A 25,312-nucleotide genomic window follows, 5' to 3' on the forward strand; every position below is an offset into this window, starting at 1 on the left:
CAAGGTCAGAGATATGTTTTTTGCTGTGAAAGCCAGCTTGACGGCAAGGTGAGAGGGAAGTCAGAAACCTGTATCTCCATCTGTTAGTGTGTCAAAACTAGTGACATGTTTCTTTGTTTCAGAAGAAAAGGCATTATAAGAAACAGGGGCTTTCGTCCTGGCAAAGGCACCCACGTTTAGCGAATAGGTCTTGCTGATGTCTTGTGTGTAATATGTTAATTTGTAATACTGCTAAATGTGTACCTAAGAGAAAGTTCACCTGATTGTCCAGAGTAGCTTTTTTCTCTACAAGACAGTGGACTACAGTTTTATGAAATGATTACCTGAATTCGCCAATTCCAGTGCACACTCATGTTATACTCTTTCATATTCCTTTTGTTTCTATGTTTTCATTCACTTGTAAATAAATTGTGACCATTATTTTAGTCTGTTTAAGTGATACAAGTGTCTTGTCACTCGCCATCCACTTTTTAATGGCTATTCTGGGTATTTTCGGTACCATAATGCAGCACAGAAATAGGCCATTTGATCCTCAGTTTAATCTTTTCTTTTACCAGCCACTTTGTGTGATAGTGTCCTCCAACTTGCTCCCCATTACTTTTGATGTCCGTTTTTTTAAGCAAAACTTCATGTGATCTTCCCCCATTGAGTTTGTTCTACATTCTAATTGTACTCTAAAGTTATTTTTTTTCTATCAGTTCTTGAACGATTTTGAGATTATTTGCACAACCCTTGTAAAGTCGATGCAGGACCCAAAATAAAATACCACACAAGACCTTCAATATGGGAAAAAAAAATTACTGAAGCTGGATTATAGGAACTGCGTGGTGCAAAAATACTAAGGCCATTCACTGTTGTATCGGATACAAGGCTAATGGAGATGTTGGCTCAATGGACCAATTAGTCAATAATAAAACCAGACGTAAGGCAAGGAAAACCCCCGGTGGAGACCTTTTGGAAAACATAGGTCCAAAGTAATGTTTTCTGTATACACCAGTCATGTAACAAACTGCATATACAGTGTGTCCTAAAATATTATTTTTGAAAGGAAATCTATTAAACCTACAAAGGATTCCGTTCTATAGAGATACCTTTTGCTCACTGAGAGGATGCTTGTTCAGAGTATTGTTGAATTATCCCTGTTCAAGTGCAATCTGGGTCCCTTGATTCTGCTCTTTTGGATAAGGTGAATGAGTTGACCATGGTTTAGATATTTTCTAATCAATCTCTTCAGGGATGTTATTGCATACCTGTAGGCGAGACCTGAACGCTTCGAGGTGGAGATACTCCCACTGCGCCACAAAGACCTGCCTATTGTAGTTGATGTTACCTGATTCCTTCAAAGTTTTACAAAGATCCATCACCCCATCTCAATTTCCTAATTCCAATGAGAATGTTCCTAAACTGTCAAGTTGCTCCTAATCCAATCTTGGCTGTCATTAAATTGCAAATCATTACGACGCACAGTGAAGAAGGATGAGAGCAGAAGGAATGAATCGTAGATTGATGGGGTTCAGGACAACCTAAGTACAAGGTCAGACCCCACCTCAGTAATTCCAAGGACCCATGTAACTGACAGATCAGACTATTATTTCACTGATTGTATTTTAGAGTGTCTTGTTTTCCTACAATCTACAGTGGTGAAGGAGGATATTTTTCAGTCTTGACATATCTGACACTACTACTTAGTAATTTAGGAATGCATTCATGAATTAAATGAGTATGCATGAAACACTTTGCAGATATGAAGCAAAGTAATCTGATTGGCATAGCAGATGGAAATAGTCTCAATTGAGGGCTTTGGTTGATGTCAAGAAAATGAGAGTCATAGAATCCCTACTGTGGAAGCAGGCCACTGGAGTCCACACCGACCCTCTAAAGAGCATCCCACCCCATCCCTGCATTTCCCATAGCTAGTCCACCTAGCCTGCACACTATGGGCAATTTAACATGGCCAGTCCCCCTAAACTGCACATCGTCAGATTGTGGGAGGAAACAGAAGCAGACATGGGGAGAAAGTGCAGACTCCACATGGACAGTTGTCTGAGACTGGCATCAAACCCACGTCCCTGGCCCAGTTAGGCAGCGGTACTCACCACTGAGCTACCGTGCTGCCCCAAATAATTGTAGCAGACCTTGAATTGTTAGAATGTTTCATGTCTAATAATTGTCCTGAGGGTATTGTCTCTTTATATGCTGTGCTATCTTTGAGATTTTTGTTTCTCTCCCTGATGTTTGTTCTTTATTCCAATTCTGAATGTGATGCTTTGTGGGATGCTGTTCTCAGGATCTCCAGGACCTCAGTAGTTGGAAAGCTGGTGTTGTTGGCATATTAGCTGAACTTCATCCTGTCATGACTTATTCTTACAATTACACTGATCAGGAAGACTTTCTGGATACCAGTTGGAGGCAATGTTCACTCCCAGCCTCTCAACTTCAGGTGCCATGTATATTATGTCATTTGCATAAGACGAAGATGGGCTTAGCCCATTTCAAATATACAATAAGTGACAGTGCAGCATTTCTGTGGTGAGTGATCACTCAATGACAATTCTTCCTCAACAAGATTACATCCCTGAAGGAAATGGATCTTCTCACACTGAGTACTTCATCTGCATTAGAAGCTATTGTAGTCAGAAATTACCTAATGGATTATAAGGAAAATGTGATTTGACCACAGTATTAAGAGTTTCTTCTTGTTATTTCGCAAAGTTGAAATGAATAACGTGACAGGATTTTTTTGGCTTACTCTCAAGTGCAAATCAAATCAAGAGTTTTTGTTTAAACATTTCAACTGAACAAGTAAATCTGTTAGATTGCTCACTGTAGGCACTGATTTATCTTCAGAGAGAAAGCCTTTTTGCCATTCTTGTCTTGCCTTGACTCACAATCAAAGATGTATTCATTGTGGCAAGGGGCCATTTGGCCCACCGGCTGATCATGTCTGCAGCAGTGACAGGAAACCTAACCTGTCTTGCCTCCAAAGCCCTGTACATTTTTCTAAGTTAAATACTGTTTTTATCTACTTTGTCTTTCAGACATTACAATGGTCTGTGCTTCTTACTCCTGCACAGGTTGTTTCATGACATCACAACTCTCTTTGATTCTCCTGATCTTGCCTCTGTCTCCAAATGAGAATTAAATTGATGACCATAGTCGTACTTGACTCCAGCTGAAGTGAATAACTTTCCTGACTATGCCAAATACTTGCACTAACTTTGAAGGTGGAATAAATTTCCTCATGGTTTTCTCTGCACCAATTGAAATAAGTTTCATCATGCTAGTTTTTTTTAACCCTCGTATCCTTGTGAACTTAGGCTTTACAATTTCTGTGGCTTTGGAGTTCTGTTGACAATATTCCTGAAAATTACTCAGTCACTTTAATGGGGACTAAAACCATCCCCTCACCGATTTATCACTTTCTCTGCTTTTGTACGTGATGTCCCAAAGTATGTACGTCACTCTTATCCCTCAGTTGGTTACTTTACCTATCTGCAGTTGCATTTGAATGTTTGGTCTCTTTGTTCCTTTATGTCCCACACCATAGTTTCATTGAATACATCCTGTTATTGCCTGTTTTCTACACAAAATGCTGTCCTGCAAAATAATTAATGCAGTGGAATAAGTTGCAGCTGCCATCCATTCGGCTGCTCTGCCAACTTCTGTCTTCCCAATCGAATCTTTTAAAGTACATCATGATTGGGAATTGACAATTTTGCCTGTCGAACCTGTTCAGCTATTCAATGAGATAGGTCATTCATGAATCAAACTTCGAAAATTGTACAGTAGTGACTGTGGGAAATTGTAAAACTTAAGGAAAAACTTGCATTGACCAGCATCTTTCACAACCACCAATGTTTCAAAGTGCTTTAAAGCTAGTTAGTGACTATTACTTTTTTGGAAATGTGGAAGCCTAACTTGCATAGCCAGTTCTTGAATGACCAATGTGATAATGACCAGTCTGTCTTATTTGTTGTTGTTTGAAGAATAAAAGTTGGCCAGGATACACAGAATTGCTGATCTGCTGATATTAAAAATAACCCCCTTAGAAGACAAACTTGGTTTAAGAAATCCTTGGTTTAATCATTAATCTGAAAGATGTTATGTGAGGGAGCACTCTTGGAAACTTGGGATTGAGCAGTGACCTTGTCAGCAGAGTGGAGAAATCTGTCCTCTGTCTACCTGTATCTTGAAACTGAGAGAAACTATTGCATCCCTGAGCTTTACCATCCCAAGCTTGAAGACAACATTCAAATTTTAAAAAGTAACACACTTTGGAGTGCTCAGTAAAATGCAGTCTGGGTTCAGATTAGAAATTATTTTATTAGCTTTGCAAATTATTGTGACTGAGATGTTTTCCCTTATAATTTTGCTTTCTCTTTTTCTGAAAACATGAATTTTGGCTTTAGAAGGAAAGGGACAGAAAAATATACCACTGTTATCCTGCGAAGTGCCATGAAGTCAAAATTTCTAACAAATACACCAGCTGAAATAATGGACTTGCTAAATTTTGTGATAAGGTAGAAGGAGGAAAAGTGTCAATCCTGAAAACCCCAAATAAAAAAGAAAATAGGCAGCAAATAGAGAAGCTTGGGTAAAAGATTTGCCTGATTTCAGTTCTGCCTTGTCTGTTTCAGAGGTTGACGGACCTTGAGTAGATTTCCAACATTTAACTTGCTATCAATGATAAGAATGTCCCCTTTATCTTTGGGACTCATTAAATATACAAGTTATTTGACTACAGGAAAAATAGTGAAAGCTTGTTTTATGGACCATGTTGTTAATCATGCCATTGATGTTGGATTGGTAGATTCTACTGATTGACTTTCTTGACTTTAGAATATTCCACAGTGCTTTCAAGCCAGTAAAATAGTTCTGAAATAGCCAATTTGTGCATGCCAAGCTTTCACAAACAGCAATGAAATAAATGATCAGAAGACCTATCTTAGGATTTGATTATTGGCTGCATTACTGGAGGAAAAGAGTTCCTGCCTCTGGTCCAGATGGCCCTGGTTCAGATCCCACCCTGTTCCAAGCTGTGTCATAATGTAAACAATGCTGGTTGATGTAACAAAAAAAGTGGAGAAAAATCCTGGTCATCTTCACAAATGCCATTGGATAATTTACATTATCTGAGAGGTAGATGGGACCTCAGCTAAATATCTCACCCAAAACGTTATACCTTCAGCAGTGTCTGGATAATTGGACTTGAACCAACAATTTTGATAAGTGAGAATATTAATAATGAAATTTGGGCAAAATGGCAGCTGCTGCCCATCACAATATATGTTTTGCTGCAGGAATAGAAACATAGAAACGTGGAAGATAAGAGCAGGAGGAGGCTATTCGGCCCTTTTGAGCCTGCTCTGCTGTTCACAATCATGACTGATCGTCCAACTCGAAGCCTAATCCCACTTTATCCCCAAACCCTTTGATCCCATTCGCTCTAAGTGCTAAATCTCGTCGCCTCTTGAATACATTCAATGTTTTAGCATCAACTACTTCCCGTTGTAATGAATTTCACAGGCTCACCACTGTTTGGGTGAAGAAATGCCTCCTCAGCTCTGTCCTAAATCGTCCACCCCAAATCCTCGTACTGTGACCCCTGGTTCTGGACACACCCAGCATCGGGAACATCCTCCCTGCATCGACCCTGTTCAGTCCTGTTAGAATTTCTAAGTCTCAATGAGATCTTACCCCCACCCTGGCCCTCAGTTGTCTGAACTCCAGCAAAAACAATCCTAACCAAGTCAATCTCTGCCCATACGCCAGACCCACCATCCCCAGAATCAGCCCAGTAAACCTTCGCTGCACTCCCTCAAAAGCAAGAGCATCCTTCCTCAGAAAAGGAGACCAAAACTGTGCACAATATTCCAGGTGTGGTCTCGCCAAAACCCTGTACAACTGCAACAGCACATCCCTGCTCCTGTACTCGAAACCTCTCGTAATGAAGGCCAATATACCATTTGCCTTCTTTACAGCCTGCTGTACCTCCATGCTGACCTTCAGCAACTGGTGCACAAGGATGCCCAGGTCCGGTTGCACACTCCCCTCTCTCCCAATTTACAGCCATTCAGCTAGTAATCTGCCTCCTTGTTTTTGCTTCCAAAGTGAATAACCTCACATTTATCCAAATTATACTGCATTTGCCATTGATTTGCCCACTCATCCAACCTGTCGAGATCATGCTGAAGGATCTGTGCATCCTCGTCATAGTTCACCCTGCCACCCGACTTGGTATCATCTGCAAACTTAGAGATGTTATATTTTGTTCCCTCATCCAAATCATTAGTATATATTGTGAATAGCTGGGGTCCCTGCACTGATCCCTGTGGCACCCCACTTGTTACTGCCTGCCAATTTGAAAAGGACCCATTAATTCGTATGAATTGTTTCCTCTGTCCCACCCAGTTTCCTATCCATCTCAATACACTTCCCCCAATCCCATGCACTTTAATCTTGCACATTATTCTCTTATGTGGGACTTTGTCAAACGCTTTCTGAAAGTCCAAATATACTACATCGACTGGCTCCCCCTTGTCAAGTCTACTAGTTACATCTTCATAGAATTCCAACATATATTTGTCAAGCATGATTTCTCCTTCACAAATCCATGCTGACTCTGTCTGATCCTGCCACTGTGCCATCATCAGCTGTAAAGTTCTGAAGTTGTAAAGTCTCCTACTATGCAAGTTTTGGTTTAATTCTCAAAGAATGGTCAAATGTGTATGTCAAATTTGCATCACATTTGTCCGTCTGAATTTTTATCAGTGTAAACAGTTGAGGGGAGAGCCAGATCTAGTATAGCACAAAAATTATCCAAAAGTCATCCACCATAATGTGGTATAACAAGGTGTAGAGCTGGATGAACACAGCAGGCTAAGCAGCATCATAGGAGCAGGAAGGCTGACGTTTCGGTGTTGACTGTGGTTCACTGGATTGCACTCTCGTTTCTCAGTGTAATTGTTGGTTCAAGCCCTATTTAAGAATTGAGTACAAAAATGTAGTGCAGTACAATGGAGTGCTGTCCTTTGGATACTGACATCCTGTGTGCCCAATTAGCTTGACATAAAATATCTCCGGACCATAGCTTGAGGAAGAGTTAGGATAATCTTCCAAGTATCTTGGCTAACATATATCACTGAACCAATATCACAAAAACAGATTATCTGGTAATGCTGTTTGTGGGAGGTTGCTGCACGCAAATTGGCTGACATTTACATTGCAGTTCTTCATATACATTTCAAGAGACGCTACACAAATGTAAGTTGTTGTCAAACACCCAAAGCTCATTGAATACAGAGGATGATCTGCATTTATAATACACTTTGCGAGCAGTGTAAGGTCCTACCTTGTCAACCAAAATTTTGCGTAAGCTCAGGAGGAAATCATTTGAACAAATGACATACGGTCGTTTGAAGGAGTATCTTACTGCAGGAAACGGGATTTAGGGAAGACATGACAGAGTTTTGGCTCAGTCAACTGAAAACACTGCAGCTCGTGCAAGAGTTCAGAATGAGAGTGCAAATATTGTAGAAGGCTGTAAGTTTAAAGGAGGTCCCAGATATCATGGAATTATAGATCAGGAAAAGTGAAAAGTTTTAACACGAAGTCTTACCGGATGGAGGCCGAGGAACAAAATCAGTGGGATTTAATGCCACTTTTCACAACGTTTTCAGAAACATGAATTGTGTGTAAAATGATTGCTGCCCATGTTGAAATGCTTGATTTGGTGTAGACAGTGGGAGTGTTTGCAGAGTGCTGGCTCTGGCCCCGCCCCCTTTGCTCCTGCACTGCCCCCCCTCCCGTCTCGATGCGGTGACGTCATTGGAAGATGGCCGGGGCGGGCGCGTCGCCATTTTGAAGGGCTCAGAGAGCGGGGGAGGGCGCAGCAGCGCAATCCGAAGCCAATCCGCCGCCATCCTCAGCCTAGTGCAGCCCGGCCTGTTCGCTTGCAGCTTCGGCCGCATCCTTGGGCACCGCGCTAAAGCCGGCTACCTCCATTTCCAGCCGGTCCGCGATGGCAGGTGAGGATGGAAGCGGGGAAAAAAAGGGACGGAAGCTGGACTGAACGTTCTCTGTGTCCTCGCCAGTCCCTCGGTTCTGGATTTGTTTTTAAATTTGAAGCTTTTATTTTTCTCCCTCCCCCCTTCAAGGCCTGGGGTTTTGAGCGTTGAACTTATTGCTCCACAGAGTGAAGGAAAAGGGCAGGGTTGCACCTGAGAGGGTTCAAAGCTTTAAACAGTTTAGATAACGATTTATAATTCCTGGAGTTTGTTGATTTCTTTTTTAAAAAACGATAATAAGAGCCAGCTCCAATATGAGACTGGAAAGGATTTTTTAGTTTCTTCCACTCCCCCCCCCCCCCTCCCCCGCTACACCCTCTGTGCAAATTTAATTTCAAAAAATCAATGCATATCTTATTAATTTTTTTCCCCTCTCCATTCATTCAGGAGTTGGAAGTGGTGGCAATGACATTCAGTGGTGTTTCTCTCAGGTGAAAGGAGCTATAGATGATGATGTTGCAGAAGGTAAAACAAAGCAAAATATTTATATTTCCTGAAGTTATTTTCTCTTTCCTGCTGCACCCCCCCCACCCTCCACCTCCCGGAAATCCCTGGCTTTTGTTGCTGTCTGCACTTTTTGTATGGATGTTATGTTGGAACATTCAAGCGAGTGTCAGTTTTGCTGGTGGATTTTTCTGTCTGCAGTTCCCATTTCCTGATGATAGCAACTGGTTTGGAAGGTTCAGCTGATGCACGACAGGAATTATTTGGAAATGAATGTGATTGTAGGATGCTCCCCTTAAATGTGTCTGTTCTTGTATGTATTTGTAAGGTTGGATGTGTTTATCAAAGGTGGGAGGAAGTACATGAATTGGCATTCAAGTGTGAATCAGATTTATGTTGTTAGATTTTACTCTAGCATAAAACAGACCCACTTTCCAATGGTTTGTGATTTTGCACTTCATATTTGAATGATCTGCAATACAGTCTAGCTTCAATTGAAGTTGAATTGAAGTAAAGCAGTTTTTAACTAAAATGTTTACTGTGGGAATCAAATTATTTCTTGCTTGATAGGTAGTCACTGCTCCTCCAAGTTTGCCTTTTGCACACATCGAATGAACCTAAGTAGTGGCATTCGGATCATTTAGAAGTGGCAGATTTTGTGCTTTTTGCTGTAGATGGTAGGCCAACTGAAAAAAAGAGGCTTCCAAAGAGATCCTGGTATTTTTAATTCTCATGGTCGATTACAGGGTTTCAGATGAATTTGCAAGCTGATGTATTGAGTGACTAACTTGTGTGTTTCAACATTGACTGACTGTTGGTCGTAACTACTGGACAGTACATAGAGCATTGTGTTTCTGTACACAGGTACTGTAATTCCATTTGTTGTAAAACATTGACTTGTTGTGTAGTTGTACTATATAATTCATTGAACCGTCAATGATATTTGTTGCTAAAGTTGGGTTGTGTTGGAGGGTGCTTTGTGTGATGCCAGGCTGAAATCCTGGTGATGATCGGAAGAGTGAATATTTGAACTCCACCAAATGTGAGTACAAAACAAACAGATTGGAGAAATTAGCTTGGTGCTGAGATTGAAACCAATCTGTCCATAGGTCACGGGCGTGTGAAATTCCTTGAAATAAAAATTCCTTTAAAATTGAGCTCTCTTAAACATTTCATATTGGATGGTCTCCAAAATTGGCGAGACTTCAGACATGATGTCTGCAAAGATACAGATGTTTTTTGCCCTTCGGTGTTTTGGGTGAAGATATTGTCTTGGCTTGACTGTGAGGTACCTTTGCAGGACAAAGTGAGATGTGAAGAAAAAGGGCAGGTTGGGTAGAGGTCAGATCTTTAACAATATCTCCATCTCACTGGAACACATGCTTACATTGATGGGATGGAGGACACCCTAGAGGCAGCGTGTAACTGACTGACTGAATCAAGTGAGAGTGTTAATGGTGAAGTGTACTTACTCCAGCTTTTAGTGCCTGATGGGTGACATTCTGTCTCTAATAAATGAAGTATAGCTCTTAATTCACATGTATTGATGTGTGTGCATGGCATTGCTATCCTACCTGTTTATGTGATGGGACACTGGCATATTTTAATCTCTGGCCTGTTCATATTAAGATTCAAATACAGGTGGTCCTTTGGTCCACTTGATCATTTTCTCCTCTCAGAACAAGTCAACAACTTATTGTTTCTTAAGTCGGTTGTGTGTTTTAGCTGTCATAATTTTTATTAACATTTATCTTTTCATTATCCACTGTGAAGATGCAGTCTTTTGGGTTGCAGTGAGAGGCATTATACACCAGTGTGTTATAGGGAAAAAGAAACTTCTTGAAACCAGTACCTCCAAATTTTGGGTAATAGTTTAAGCAACTCCTCAATTTGCTGTTCTGATTAATGAGTGATCTCGTGATGATTGCAGTTTAAGATGATGTTAGGACTTGGTCCAAGTTTTTGAAAAAGTAAATCTAATGTCGAAATAAATCCACATACCAAGGTTGAATTCATTAGTTCTTGTTTCTGTATGAAATGTTAGTGACAATTTATAGCGCCCAAAACCAGCCATTAGAAGAAGTATCTCTTACAGGCCAAGTAAACTTGAATGATACTAAAAAGATTAAATTTGCTGCCCAAAGTGAATTTGGAAATTGATGTGTTACTGGATTTGTTTAACTGTTTGAGATATCCTACAAAATCTTGTAATAATTCAGCAATAAAATTGTGATTTGGCAACATTTGAGAGTTGGGATGATATTTTTGTGAAAAGGTCGTGCTGAAACATTGCTGTTTTTGGGATGTGGCATTACTTAATGTTCTGTAGTGATGTTACCTCACCAGTAAGGGCACCACCAGTTTGAGTCTGAATAATAAAAGCAAAAAACTTAAGATGCTGGTATAGAAGCAGTGCTGGAGAAACGTACCTGGTATGGCAGACGATGTAGAGGGCAGCAGTTAACATTTTGAGTCTGTTGATATTTAGCTTGAAAGTTGGAATGATGATGGTTTTGCACCAACTCTGAACTGATGAGGTAGCTGATGGCAAGGCCTGACCCGAGTCAAGACTGAAGTGGCAAGAGGTAGATTGGAGGTGATCGTCTCAGCACTTCATTCTGATGCTACAATGTGAAAATAAAATCTTTCAGTCCTGGTTTACAAAGAATGCAAGGACCTTTCGGGGGCCTCGGGTTATGTAATTGGCATAACTAAACACAATTTGGATCTTTATGGAGCCCGAAGTTTGCCACTGTCTCCTTATTAACTGCATAACTGTTGGGAGAGAGCCATCTATACCTTGCCACTATATCACTGTACACCAGGTAAGGTTGCCCTGATGGTTTCCAAGGAGGCAGGTACTGTGCACTGCTAGCACTTGCCTGAAACTCAAACTGCAGTTACCGGTACCCCTGATTAGAAGTTAGCATTTAAAATAAGAGCCTCTAAAAAGAGTAGCTGTAACCATGGCAACAGTTTGTGCTTAAACTTTTAAATTGTAGTACATAACCAAGAGTCAGTTATGGTTTATTGGGAATATACTTCAGTTCACATGATCCTGAGCAATTAGTTTTCATGTTTGGTTGGAAGCCTGTATATGCATTAGCTGACTCATCTGAGATACTGTAAATGATCTCTGACCCTGTGTTGAGGAAGGGAAATTGAACACAATCAAGGTTCTTGCTCCTCTTCATTACTGAGTGACTTGTTTTGGAAATGTTTGCTTGAATTCTGACTGAAGACAAGCTTGGGCAAAGTTGCATGAATGCCTCCAATGGAATCATGTCCTATAATTGGTTTCTGGGCTCAAATAAGAGGAGTGGTCCTTTGTGGAGGAGCAGCACATATGGCTGTGGCCCAGCAAACATCAGAGTTTTGAATATGAGAGACTTTGGAGAGGATGGCTTTTTTTCTTTTAAATCTGATCCATTTCAGGACGTTTTAAAATACTCAATTCTCGAACTGCCTTTCATTTCTACCTGACTGCTATCCCACTTCCGAGTAATGTTTTTACTGGAGCACACCATCCATAGCAATCTTGTCATCTTTTATCCTGAATCTGGGAATATCTCGGCCTGCAACTCTGCTGTTAAAAGACTGTGTGCTGTTTAGTAGAGTATCCGTCCCATTATAACACTTTACAAATGAAGTGTTCCATGCTTCCTCCTGATCGCGTATCCTGTTGGTTGTTCAAGGAATTGTTTACTGAAGAGGTTTCTTCCTCTTCACAGTGAGGTCTTATTGATGTCTGTGCTACGCAAAGACTTGTGCCAATTGTATGATGGACTGGATTGTTAAAACTCAACCAGGGTGACTGGTGAAAATAAATATCCTCTTGTCATCACAAAAATTGTATGAATCAACTAGGTGTGTTTCCTTCATTTTCCAAGTTTGAACATCTTGGCTGCCTCAAGGGTATCACATTCAACAATATTTATTTTGAATTGAAAGAGTAGTTATTTGAAGCCAAAATGTTGATATTTTCAGGAGGCATCTTTGACTGAGTTCATGTAGTTGAATTAAGTGAAGGAATTCGGCAAGGTATAATTCTGTCGCACATATAGCGTCATGAAATACAGAACAAGGAAGTATTGAAAAAAATAGAATTTGACACCAAAGCCATATATGGCGATTTTAAGTCAGATGATCAAAATCCTTCAGTTTCTTGGGGTAATGAGGTCCAGAGCATATGTGTGAAAACCAGTTTTTTCTGAAACTTTAGGTTAGAAATTGCCCTGCATGAAATGTACGTTAGTCACATTGCTTTAAATGTCCATGTATTTTTCATTCTTGACCAAACTGATAGAATAAGTTGATTGGCACAGGTGTAGAATGATAGAATGTGTACTTGAGAGAATTATTTACTGTGAAATACTCAAGTTCTGGTAGTGGCTGGTACTGTAGGGATGAGGTCAGAGTGTTGCAAAAGAAAGTATGGTTAAAGTCTAATATTTACTCGCGACTGTATTTTTAAAAAGAAACAAGTGCCAACTGTGCTTTGGAAGGCAGGATTACAACAGAGGATGCATCAAAGGTGCGGCACGGTGGCTCAGTGGTTAGCACTGCTGCCTCACAGCGCCAGGGACCCGGGTTCAATTCCACCCTCGGGCGACTGTCTGTATGGAGTTTGCACGTTCTCCCCATGTTTGCGTGGGTTTCCTCCAGGTACTCTGGTTTCCTCCCACCGTCCAAAGATGTGCAGGCTAGGTGGATTGGCCATGCTAAATTGCCCATAGTGTTCGGGGAGGTGCAGATTAGGTGGGTTTCTATGGGGATGGGTCTGGGTAGGATGCTTTGAGGGTTGGTGTGGACTTGTTGGGCCGAAGGGCCTGTTTCCAGACTGTAGGGATTCTATGATTCTATGTATCCTCCATTGCCCCTTCTTTTATTCCTATGATGTGCACTTAATTCCAAATTTACTTTGGAACCGTTTATTGATTTTTTTTTTTTTTTTGCTGCGTTCTGAGTCGGGGCATCAGGCCTGAAAGGATAGCTGTCTGCTCTTTGTCTAACAGGCTTCATTGTAATCTTTTTCCCATTTGCATTGGTGATGCTTGAAAGAAGATTTGTGTATCTAAGTGCACTGTGTAATGCTACGCAGATGAGATGTGTCCCAAGCTCAGTCTGTGTTTGCTGTTTTTCGTTCGACCTGCAGTTGGCCTGAACTGCTTGGATGATGTCACAATCTTGGTGTTCATGCATGAGGTTGCTGACGTGCAATTTCTGTGTATTTGTGGATGTTGCATCTGCTTAGATCGCACTAATGGCCTTAGCCTAAAAACTGGCTGAGTTTACACTGGGTTTACATTCTGGAAGCTCCTGCTCTGTCTGCTTGGGTACCATATTGGCCTTAATGATAAATCGAAGTATTTGAGGGAGCACTGAATTGTATCTCAAGATAATTTCAAGTTGATAAAATGGAGAATTCTGTGAACATGGGAGTGGAAGAAGGGGTCGTTTCACTGATCTATTTCTCCAGGAACTCAAGCTCATGGGTTGTAGGGTCAAAAATTCAAATCCCAGCAGACCAGCTCATGAGAATTTAATGCAAAACCAGCAAAATTGGAGTTGAAAGGTAGACTTAATCATCTCATGAAGACTATTTCTGTCATTGAGTCATAAAGACCCAACTGGCTTACTCGTGCCTTGACTGGTCTGCATCATGTGTGATCCACATGTGCTTGACTTTAAGGCCAGTTAGGGCAAAAAGCTTGTCGGTGACTGCTGCATGTGCTGAGAGAGCAAATAATTTCACGAGGTGGGAGAAAGTTGGTTCAGTTTGAAACGACTGTCTGCAATTTGCCTGCAAACTGGGCAGGTTGCTTTCTCGAAGGAGCCAAAGAAAATAACAGATGTTTGTTTTAATTGTGTGCAACACAAAAAGATTGAGGTTGGGCAGGGCCTACTGCTTTTATGGAGTGTTCGGATAATAAAGTAGTGTCTGTTCTTGATCATTACAATTTGAAAAATATTAACTTATGCCCAAGATCCTGACTGCCTCACTGGCTGAACTATGTCCAAAGCATGTTGCTCTGTTGTAGAAGACAAAATAACAAGTGAAATCCATGTTAATCTATTTTTCTGCTTTTTCTTTGTTCTCTACTTTGAAAATGCTCATGGCTCCGTTGAGTGTGTTTTAACAGGTGGAGGTGTGTTTCTGACTGAAAATTCTTATCCCTAATTGTTGGGCGTCGAGTCAAGTGAGGCAACAGCAAAATTGAATCTGGCTCTTTGTCCATGCCAAGGTCGAAGAAGGTGTCACTAAAAAGACAAGGTGATGATCCTGGGTACGTTCAGCGACCCAGGGCCTCGGGCCATCTGTGTGTAGCCATTACTTCATTGTGCTTGCCTCAATAAGTATGCTGGTCTGAATTGGTGAATTTAGGATGGAGTCTACTGTCAGTTTGATTGCAGTACTTTTTAAGTGTACAGACTTAAATTTGTGCCATGATTGCTGCCACATAACGATTAACTGTGCATGTGAATCGAGTTTATTCATGTGCATCAATGAATATCTTGTGGTACGCATTGTCACATTTTGCTTTCTAGCCTGGTCCTCCTCTGAATTGCTTTAATAATCACCCCTTTTGTAGGCATGCAATCCGTGAACAGAGCTGTCTGATGAAACCTTTTTTGAGCGTAAAGTTGTTATAAGTACAACCTTGTTAACACACAAGACTGCCTGAGCGGACAATTAGTGTGATTGATACCAGGATTGTCAAAATGTGATTGCAGGTGTGAAATACATGCAGAGACATCCTGTGGTCTTGAACCATTCAGACCAGTGAAGTATTGTGAAAGATTGAAATCTTGATCTTGACCAACATGACAGTAAGAAATATATCAATTGCTTTTCATGACTTTGGGTTTGAAGGAAGATAGTTGGACAAACTACTTGACTACTGATGACGAACCAAGGGGAAGAGAACAGTGTTAGCAGAGAATAGTAAGATGTTAAGCTAGGACGTTTCGTGTGTTGATGAACTCGCTGGCACTCAGTCTCTTTGGTTGGGGTCATTTACTATGTTAAAGGTGCTGTGTCATTCAAAGCTCTTGGTGGATCAGATGGCCACTAATGTCTTGGAATGACGCCGCATGGTAAGTGTTGGTTGATTTCCATCATCCTATTTGGATGTGTTATAGTACATCTCATGATCACGTGGAACCTTCAGTATGCTAAGGTCCAGAGGTAGGGACAGTATTATTGACCACAGGGTAGTCCAACATTTGCCTGGGTTACAATGCAAAGACATGACCACTCCACCACCAACTCCCACCACTTTATGTGGTATTGATATTCTCCTCGTGTGGGACTTGAACCTGTGTCCCAGATTGATTCTTGTGATGTGTTTTCAACTGAGCTCACTGGATCTTTCGACAAAGTGAGGGGGAAGAACAAGAGAGGTTGTTGGAGTCAAGTTATTTGTTGAAGTATGAATTGGTTTGATTTGCTTCTTGGCAGGCTGGGATATGATGCTAAAGTTGATGAGCCAGATGGAATTATTTAAAATGTGTGCTTTCAGTCTCGCTCTGTTAGCTGGTTACTGACACAGAACTGACCAGATTTCGTGCTCTTCTCATGTCAATGATGTTCTGGGTGTTTTAAAACCTGAAAATCAGATTTTAAATAAAGTTGAGTTGATTTCAATAACAGTTACATAGACTGACACATGAGCATTGTTTCAGTTTGAGAAAGAAGACTTTTTTTCTTCGCAATATTGGAAGCTCCGTCTCCATGAGACAAGTTATTGTGCTTCATTATGTCGCTTCACTTCATTTTACATTGAGGTCACGGAGGCCGGAGTTCAGATTTTCCCATCTGTGACTCCCTACTGCCAGGTGTCTTTGGGTAGTCCGGGGTTGAAGAGACAAACATGTTCAGTATATTGCCAACTCAATTGTTAACAAGGATGTTGTTGTTGTTGTTGTTGTTTCATTATCTCTAATGCTGTACAAATAAATGTAGCAACCAACCTTCTGCAGAGGGTGTTTTCGTTGCAGTGCTCTAATCAGTAATATGTTTACAGCACTGGAAATATATGGTTTCCATTATTGCCTTGGATCAGTCGTCATGGAAAAGTCAATTTTTCTGAGTTTGACACAGTTTTTTTTTGGTGCGATCTGTTTATATCTGAATTGCGGTTCTCAAGATCGTACACTGCTTTCGAAGGTATTGATGATGCTCCCACAGTATCTGAGAAAATACCTTGGCTCTTCACTTGGCAGTGATATCGACAAATAGCAGGAGAAATTTCAGCTGTAATGCTAGAAATCAGAAATAAAGGCAAAGAATGTGGGAAGTACTTAATGAGACGTGCAGCATACGTATAGGGAAGCAGTTGACATCTCAGACCATTCACCTTACTGCTGCTTCACAAGTATTTCCAGCAGAGTTACTGAGGGTCCCTTGATACTGTTCATCTCCATTTTGGTGACAGAGTGAAATGAAGTGCATAAATTGAGATGAGTGGTCACAGTGCAAGAGCATTTGTTTGTTAAATCTGCCAGCAGATGTCCTGATGCAACTTGGATGTTTGCAGATTTTGATGGCAGAGAGTTTTGAATTTTTTGGGTGACTGGAAGAAGAATGTTGCATTTTGCCACTTGGGTTGGTTAGCTCTTCACATTCTTGGTCTTCCTTTTTTTTCATGGCGTTGGTAGCTTACAAATGGTGCTGTGCATGAGGTAATGACCCAAGCTTGCCCATAGCTTAGGTTGGATTTTCACTTGATTCATAGCGACACTTAGCAAGAATGTTATTGACAGTTTTGCACATGAAGTGTGTGTGAAATAACAAAACGATTTAAAAAACTGTTGATATCCTTGGGTGTGACTGTGAGGTTTCCGAGTTGGAAGAAGAAACTCCTCATGTTAAAGCACTAGAGAAAATCACTTGCTCAATGCACTTTTGCTTTCATAGCTAAGGTTAGCAAGTATTAACTGAAATGGCATGATTTTAACGCCCTATTACATTTAGCCTTTGCACTTGACACAAATGGATTAATTCATTGTATGACTGGTAACAGTGACTTTGGATTCATGACCTCAGAAATGGAGGGAATCACACATTACACTGTATAACATAAACATGTAGATTCATGCACACATTAAGATAAATTGCAGAGTCGGTGTTGACTGTTGAATTGTGCATGCAAGTTCCATGTGGATATAGTTCATAGTGACTCCTGGGTACAACTCAGCTTTACAGTGCACTGCAAAGGTTCTGATGTGAAATGAGCTGAATCCATAATGCAGTGCACTGTGTTGGTTGTCTTTTGAGACCCAAAGCTATGTACTGGAGTTTTGTTTTGCTTTCTCTATCTGACTTTCAAGGTGCCAGTCTTGATCCTTAACTTTCACAACTGTTGAGCTTGAAATCTAATGCATATGGAGTGCTTTGAGCCTTCTCCCAGTAAAAAGCATTCTCATGGTGAATTTTTTTTTTGTGGTCTGAGACTTAAGGCAGGAAACAAAAGTTCGTCACAAATACAGCAAGGTGCATTGATAGCCATTGTGTTAAATAGCCAGTGAATGACCATTGTTCCAAAGGGTTTCTTTTCCTGAACCATGAGGCTGAATTTTTCAGAACAGGGAAAGCAAACAGCATTTTCCTGTTAGTTCAGGTTCCTGGATATTGTGTGTGCAGAGTATTTTTTTTTGGTTGTGATGCTTTGTCATGTTCTGCTGCATTGGTTGTTGTCAGTAGGGGTGACAGAAGAGTATTTTGTGAAGGCAAATTTGAAATTCCTGGACGTGGAGTTGAGACTACCGACATTTGTTAATGACGTTTTTGGAGCATACATATCAACATTGGCTTGCAAAGCAGATAAATTGAAGAGCATGATAGGATAGAGACAGAGATGTTTGAAGTTCTTTTTTTAAAGAAAAGAGCTGTTTAATGCACCATCTTGAATTGTGCCCCTTGTTAAAGTTTAGTTATAAAAACTGAAGAGCCATTCTTGATAAGAAAATCTGTATCATACCTGTAGTAACAGAAAGCAAAATGGGACTGTTTAAGATGGTTCAGGTCACTGTGTTTTCTTTGATCAGCATTGCCTGGGCGTCTTGGAAGATCTGATCTTTTCTTTCAAATCTACATATTTTCAGATCCCTGATTGACCTCACCCTCTCCCAGTCTCTGCAAATTTCTCCTGCAGTTCTGGCTATTAGTGTGATAGGATTGCCTCACCATTGTCTCAGCCATAAACTCAGTGTTGTGTTTTCACTTCTTTATATCACCTATTCTAAGACGTTCATATTCATCTCTTTGATTCCAGTTGGGCAGGTGTTCAAGTGTACTCCTGGATGATTCAGTCTTGTTGGTCCATGTTCCAAAAATCTGCTTGGGACATGTCATAGCACATTCCAAATGGGAGGCAAGACTGGCCTGGGATCAAAGCTCTTGACCTTTAACACATTCACTGTTTTCTGGCTCAAGGTTAAGGATGCAAGCAGAAAATGCTGGATGGCTTTACGTTGGATCATGATGGTAAATGACAGTGAATTGAAAAACACTGACTTGTTAGGGTAGAGTTTGCCTTGTTGAACCACAGAGGAGAAGGTTCAGCAGTTGGTTTGTTACCTGAACTTGTAATTGTGATATCTTGGGTAGCTTTGCAGGTATATCATTTGTACAGTCACAGAACTGAGCTGTTAAGGCAACAAGAAGCATAAGAAATTTTAATATATTTTAATGAAGGAGTTGCTGTAAGTGGGTAAACATACTATGCAGTTAGTTCTGGCTTTCATTGGTCTTCAGTGTTTACTGAGTGAGCTTAGCAAATGACAGGATTGTTTTGACAAGTTTTATCTTTTGCCAGCAATGTGTAATTTTTGAACACTTCTGGAAACTTGAATTTCACTTTGAAGCTTTTGGTTGAACATTCCACTTGATTATCTGAAAATGGTGGAGAATTGGTCAGCAAAGTAAAAGTATCTTGTGTAAATGGCTAATGAGTCAATAATTGAAACAAACAGCATCTTAAGATGGTTTTATTCTGCCTTATCCATTTTTTTTCTCCATTGATTCTGTGAGGTGATGCCATCTTGATTTCTCATCTGTCTAAGCCCCAATAGATGAACTACAGTATCAGATGAATGAACAAGGTTTATTGGCTGCCATGATGTTGCAGTTATGCTTGCCCTTCAACTGGGTGAGCCAAGCAAGTCATGTCTGTCTGTCTGCCTGTTCTGCTCCCTTCCTCCAAAGCATTGCGCATAGACCAGGGACCTTCCTGGAATGCGTGGCTCTGTGCCACGCTCTACAGTGTACTTAGGCATTAAGCCATCTTGGCTATGTGTTGACAGGATTGGTAGGGATGGACGAGTTTCAAGAGTAAAAAAGGCTTCCAGCTGAGATGGAACCACTGAATCGTCATCTGTGACCAGGAGTCAGAGACAGGTAGCAGGATCAGAGGTCACTTTGCCTATAATAATGTAGGCTGATGGTAGCACTCCATTTGTTCACTCCTGAGCCTAGCTGGTTTAACCCAGAAAAGTGATATGACCCGTTATCTAATTACACACTGGATGATAGAAGTGTCACCTGATCTCTCGGAGGACCTGCAAAGCCCTTCTTTGGTGGAGTGACCTTGCTGGATTTCTGTGACCAGTGTTGGGACCCCTGTTGTTTGTAAGGTATGTAAACAATTTGGAGGAGAGTGTAGTTGGCCTGATGAGTAACTGAGCAGACAAGACAAAAATTGGGCCAGCTGTGAATAGTGAGAAGGTTTGCCAGAGGTTACAGCAGAAAACAGACTGGAGACTTGGGCGGAGAAATGGCAGATGAAATTTAATCTGGACAAATGCAGGTGATGCATTGTGGAAGATTTAGTACAGAAGATAAGTATGCAGTAACTGGCAGAACCCTTAGCATTTACGTACAGGAGGATGTAGGTGTATATATTGAGAGTTGTGGTCAAGAAGGCGAATGACATGCTTGCCTTTATTGGTTGGGGCAGAGAGAACAAAAATTGGCAGGTCACTTCGGAGCTGTATGGAAGTTTAAATAGGCCATGTTTGGAATATTGCATACAGTTCTGGTCGCCACACTAGCAGAAAGATGGACAAGTTTGGAGACGTACAGCAAAGGTTTATCAGGATGTTACCTGGTTTGGATGGTATTAGCTATGTGGAGAGATTGGCCAATCTGTTTGTTTTCACTTGAACATCGGAGGATCAGGGGTGACTTGATAGAGGTTTACAAAATTGTTACAGGCATGATTGGAATGGGTGGCTGGAGTCTTTTTCCCAGGGTAGAAATGTCAATTCCCAGGTGACATAGGTTTAAAGCAAAAGAGGGATAGTTAAAAGGAGATGTGAGAGGCAAATTTTGTACACAGGGTGGCAGAAGCAGATACTGCAGCAGCATTTAAGAAGCATCTTGACAGGTAAAAGAATAGGCAGGGAATGGAGAGATGTGGACTGTGTAGCGACAAAAGTTTTTAGTTTCAAAACGCATCGTGTCCGCGTGGGCTTGGTGTATTGAAGGGCGTGTTTCTGTGCTGTGCTGCTGTTCTCCAGTGGATATTTCCAAGTTGGTTCTCAAAATAGAAGATGAATTTCTAATTTAAGTGAGTGATGAGTTTTAAAGAAATAAGAAGAGAAAGAAGAAGGACATCAAATGAATTTGGTCTGCACTGTTCAGTGTCTAAAGACTTGATATTTGCCCATGCCACCAGCTGGTGAACAAACAAACCAAGTGCTTGCATCAAATGCAGATTCAAGGGGACTTTGATAGAGTTGCTTAGTTAATTGGATGGCTGGATTGCACTGCAGAGTAACACCAACATCGTGGGTCAAGCTGAGGTTACTACGTATGTCTCGACCTTGCCCTTCACTTGATTGGTAATTGTCAGGTTAACTTCACAGTCACCTCTCCTTCTTAAGATAGAGTGGGACTGTGGCAACTTGAAATGGAAAATGACAAGTTCATTTTGGAAGGGAGAACAAAATGGCAGACTGTTATTCAAATGGAAGTTGAATGCAGAACACTGCAATCCAAAGGGGTTGAGGGGGACTTGTGCACAAAAGGCAGAAAGCTAGCGCACAGGAGCAGCAGATAATCTGAAAGGCTAACGGAATGTTGACTGTTATTTCAAGGGAGTTGGATTACGAGCAGGGAGATCTGACAACAATTGTATGAGTGCTGGTGAGAGCACGTAGGGAATCCTGTGGACTGTTTTGGTCCCCTTGTTTAAAGAAAGATACTGTTTGATTTAAAGGCAGTTCAGAGAAGGTCCTCTTGGTTGATCCTTGGTCTGGCTGGATTGTCTTAGGAACTCGGGCTAAACAGTTTGGGATTGTACTCAATGGAGTTTAGAGCAATGAGAAAGTCATAGAATCCCTACAATGTGGAAACAGGCCATTTGGCCTGACAAGTCCACACCGCCCCTCCGAAGAGCATCACACCTAGAGCCATTCCCGTACCCTTTCCCTGTAATCCGGCATTTCCCATGCCTAATCCACCTAGCTTACACACCCCTGAACACTAAAGGCAATTTAGCATGGCCAATCCACCTAACCTGCACGTCTTTGGACTGTGGGCGGAAACCGGAGCACCCGGAGGAACCCCACGCAGACAGTCGCCCGAGGCTGGAATCAAACCCGGGTGCCTGGCACTGTGAGGCTGCGGTGCTAACCACTGAGTCAAGTGATCTCATAGAAACACGCAGGCTTCTGAAGAGGCTTGACAGGCTTAATGCTGAGAGGATGTTACTCCTCATGGTCTTGGACCAGACAATATAATGTCAGAATAAAAGCATGCCAATTTAAGACTAAGATGATGAGTTTCTCCTCTGAGAAAGTTGTGAGACCTTATTCTCAGAAAGCTTTGGAAGCTGTGTCCTGGTGTATATTTAAGGCTGAGCTTGATAGATTCTTGAGCAGGAGGGGAATCATGACTAATAGGCAAAAGACAGGAAAGCAGATGTGAGCCATGTTGGATGAATTGAATGGTGGTACCAGCTCCTGGGACTCAACAGCTGACTTCTGTTTCCATTTCTTATGGTTTTGTGGTCACTTGGAGAAATTGTTTTCAGTGGCTTGGAGAATGATTTGAACAAACGCCACCAATTGATGGTAATTCGCTAAAAGTAGCAGAGATGTTATGAGAGAGCGTTGCACATTCGTCAATAAACAAGTGCTGCAGTGGTGGCTGCAGTTGTGTTTGTGATGGGAAGTTGTTGGTATCAGAGAGCTTTGCCACGTATTTTTAGCAGCACCTGTGAGCAAACAGCAGGGGTACCAGCATCGATCCCAGTGGTGCACTGCTGGTCACAGGCTTCCAATCACAAGAGCTTCACACCACCATCACCCTTTGCCTTCAGCTTGCCAACTTGCCTTGGATCCCATGGGCTCTGACTTTTTGGAGCAGACATCCATGTGAGACCTAATTAAAGGCCTTGCAGAAATTGATGTAAGCCACTTAAAACTGCATAGCCCTCATCAAAGCATTGTGTCACTTTTTTAAAAAGTCAATTAAATTAGACAGGATCTGCCTCTAACAAATCCTTGCTGACTATCCCTGATCAATCCCTCCTTTTCCGAGCATTAGTTAGTACTGACCCTCTTTTTTTTTTTTGCAGTAATGTCCCTACCACTGATGTTAAACTAACTGTGCAAGTATCTTGGTGCTTTTTCTGGACAAAGGAACCACATTAGTTATCCTGCCGTCATCTGGCACTTCACCTGTGGCCAGTGAAGTTTTAAATGTCTGTGCGTCAATCCCAGCAATCTCTTGCCTTGCCTTCTATTGCATTCTGACAAACATGTCTTAACCACAATTCAAGACAAGACCTGCCCGTTTTTAGGGCAGGAGCTGCTGTACAGCAAATTTACAAGTCCAGTTTGAATGTCAGTGAATGTTTCAGTAAGCAGATGAGACCGAACAGGTCGGCTGTTTGAGGCAGATCGGTTTGTGATGGGGAAGCATTAGCCTTTGCAGGATGGGGTTTGTTGGTGGGAGGGGATCAGTCTAAGTGATTGTAAAGTCAGTTTTGCTGTTCGCCAGAAGTTTGTAACTTTTCTAAATGGCCTGCCTTCCTGTTCAAGTTGATAGTGAAAAATACTCTGTGACTCGAGCACAGATTTCTGGGAGCAGGGAATTGTCCATGGGAAGTTCAGAATTAAGTACTCAGCATTTCCACAGGATTCCCATGCGCATCACTGGCTATATAGTCGGTTTCCTAAATCTGGGCCCCTTATGGATCATTTCATTTCTCCACTCTTGCTGCTTGCCACTTGTTTATTTACAGTACTTTCTATTTTATTTTAAGTTTCCAGCTTTTTGTTTCACTGTGTTTGGGGATTCAAAACTTGACAATACGCTTCTGTGTACCTTGTGCCTGAATGAACTGAAACTAAACACTAGATTGAATTAGAACATAATTTCCTCTTCTGAGCATGTGAGAGTAAACTGTCAATTCCTGGCCAATTGATAGCTTTTTATACAGATCTGGATCATGACCTGTTTAGGAAATATAAGATATTAGAGATTTGAGAAAGAGAAATTTGAGAGACTGAATTGGTAAAACACTTGGGGCTAGATTTGAAGGCCTGAAGTTGGTGGGTGAGATGGCTAAATAGCTTTTTCGCCTAGTGTGTGTTTTTTTTGTTGAAAATGATATGGAACTTTGTTTAAAAGGTTAGGTCTCTGCAAATTACAGAAAGGATTAGTTAATTAGCAGTTCAGTTTAATACATTCTTTCTGCAATGTCTGCTTAAGTGGACATTTGGATTCAAGTCTGACAACAGCAGTGAGACTGCTAACACGTTCTCTTGATGCTATTGTGTTCGTATGCAAGCTGCTAAAAATGTTTATTTTTAGGCATTCAAAGGCTGACATCAAATAAATTCACTTTGGTGCAGTTGTGATAGCCAGCCTGTGCAGTTCTTGATTAGAGATGGAAGTTTAAATAAATTCTTTCCCCATACAGCTGATCTGGTAATTTTGACGAGCGTGATTCATGGTATAGTTTTTTATGATGGATAAATGTGTTTATAGCAATGAAATCTGTCAGTGTGACCTTATCGTCTTGGATAGCAATTTTGAAAAGGCAGGTGGGATATACTGCAGCAATAACTGGTCAGTTTATTTGTTGCACAAACATAAGTCCAAAATGATCTGTATGTGCCAAAAGTATAGGATGCCTTGACTCCATGTGAGCAAAAAGATTGTGTTTCATCAATTTTGTACTGAAGCCAATGCTTGGATGCTCCATTACTTTGTGTGCTTTGGTTCACCTGCTGGTCCTGTTACTGACATGATTTGATGACCTGCATTCTTACTTTATAATCAACCTGTACACTGGCTGAAATGTGTCAATTTGGGTAGGGGATTTGCATTCTGCACTGAATATAGAAAATAACTGAACTAGCCAGAGGTTCATTGCTAGCCTTGCAGAGTCTGCCAGTTAATTGTGATGAGAATGAGGTCTTGCAGATGGTTTCACTGCCCTTTTTCAGCAGGTTGCTAGGCAAAATGGGACAAGATGGCTGCTACAGAAAAACAAGACTGCTCTTTGGGTTTGGACTTAGTGTATTTCCTTGAACTGTTGAGACAATAGCTTTGTAGAAATTGTTTGGAATAGCCACAATGATCACTTAATTTTTTGAACGCAAGTCTCGCTGCAGGAATTCTATTTACAAGTATGAGAAGGTGAAATTTAGCAACTGTGGAACATGTACCTTTTGTCATGTCAGGAAAAAAATTAGCTCTTTGTTCTGTGCTGCATCAACTGCTCAAATTGTTGAAGTTGAGACTCATCAATGGCCTTTTTGATTTGCATCTCTGCAGGTTTGCT

The 25,312-nt window shown here is 41.1% G+C and overlaps 1 protein-coding gene across 4 annotated transcripts in view; it reads left to right on the forward strand.

Moving 5' to 3' along the window:
* Nucleotides 1–25,312, forward strand: part of LOC109914283 (serine/threonine-protein phosphatase 2A 55 kDa regulatory subunit B alpha isoform) — a 70,791-nt gene that overhangs the window by 4,104 nt on the left and 41,375 nt on the right. The window contains exons 1-2 of one of the 4 annotated variants that reach the window (XM_048618447.1): nucleotides 7,822–8,027; nucleotides 8,454–8,531. In XM_048618447.1, coding sequence (XP_048474404.1) covers nucleotides 8,021–8,027; nucleotides 8,454–8,531 — 85 coding nt within the window. In that variant the 5' untranslated portion in view covers nucleotides 7,822–8,020. Of the gene's footprint in view, nucleotides 1–7,821; nucleotides 8,028–8,453; nucleotides 8,532–12,804; nucleotides 14,798–25,312 lie in introns of those variants that run through there. The other 3 variants (XM_020513874.2, XM_048618448.1, XM_048618446.1) reach the window with 3 other exon arrangements.

Source organism: Rhincodon typus, chromosome 40, assembly GCF_021869965.1.
Source record: "Rhincodon typus isolate 14 chromosome 40, sRhiTyp1.1, whole genome shotgun sequence".
NCBI lineage: Eukaryota > Metazoa > Chordata > Chondrichthyes > Orectolobiformes > Rhincodontidae > Rhincodon > Rhincodon typus.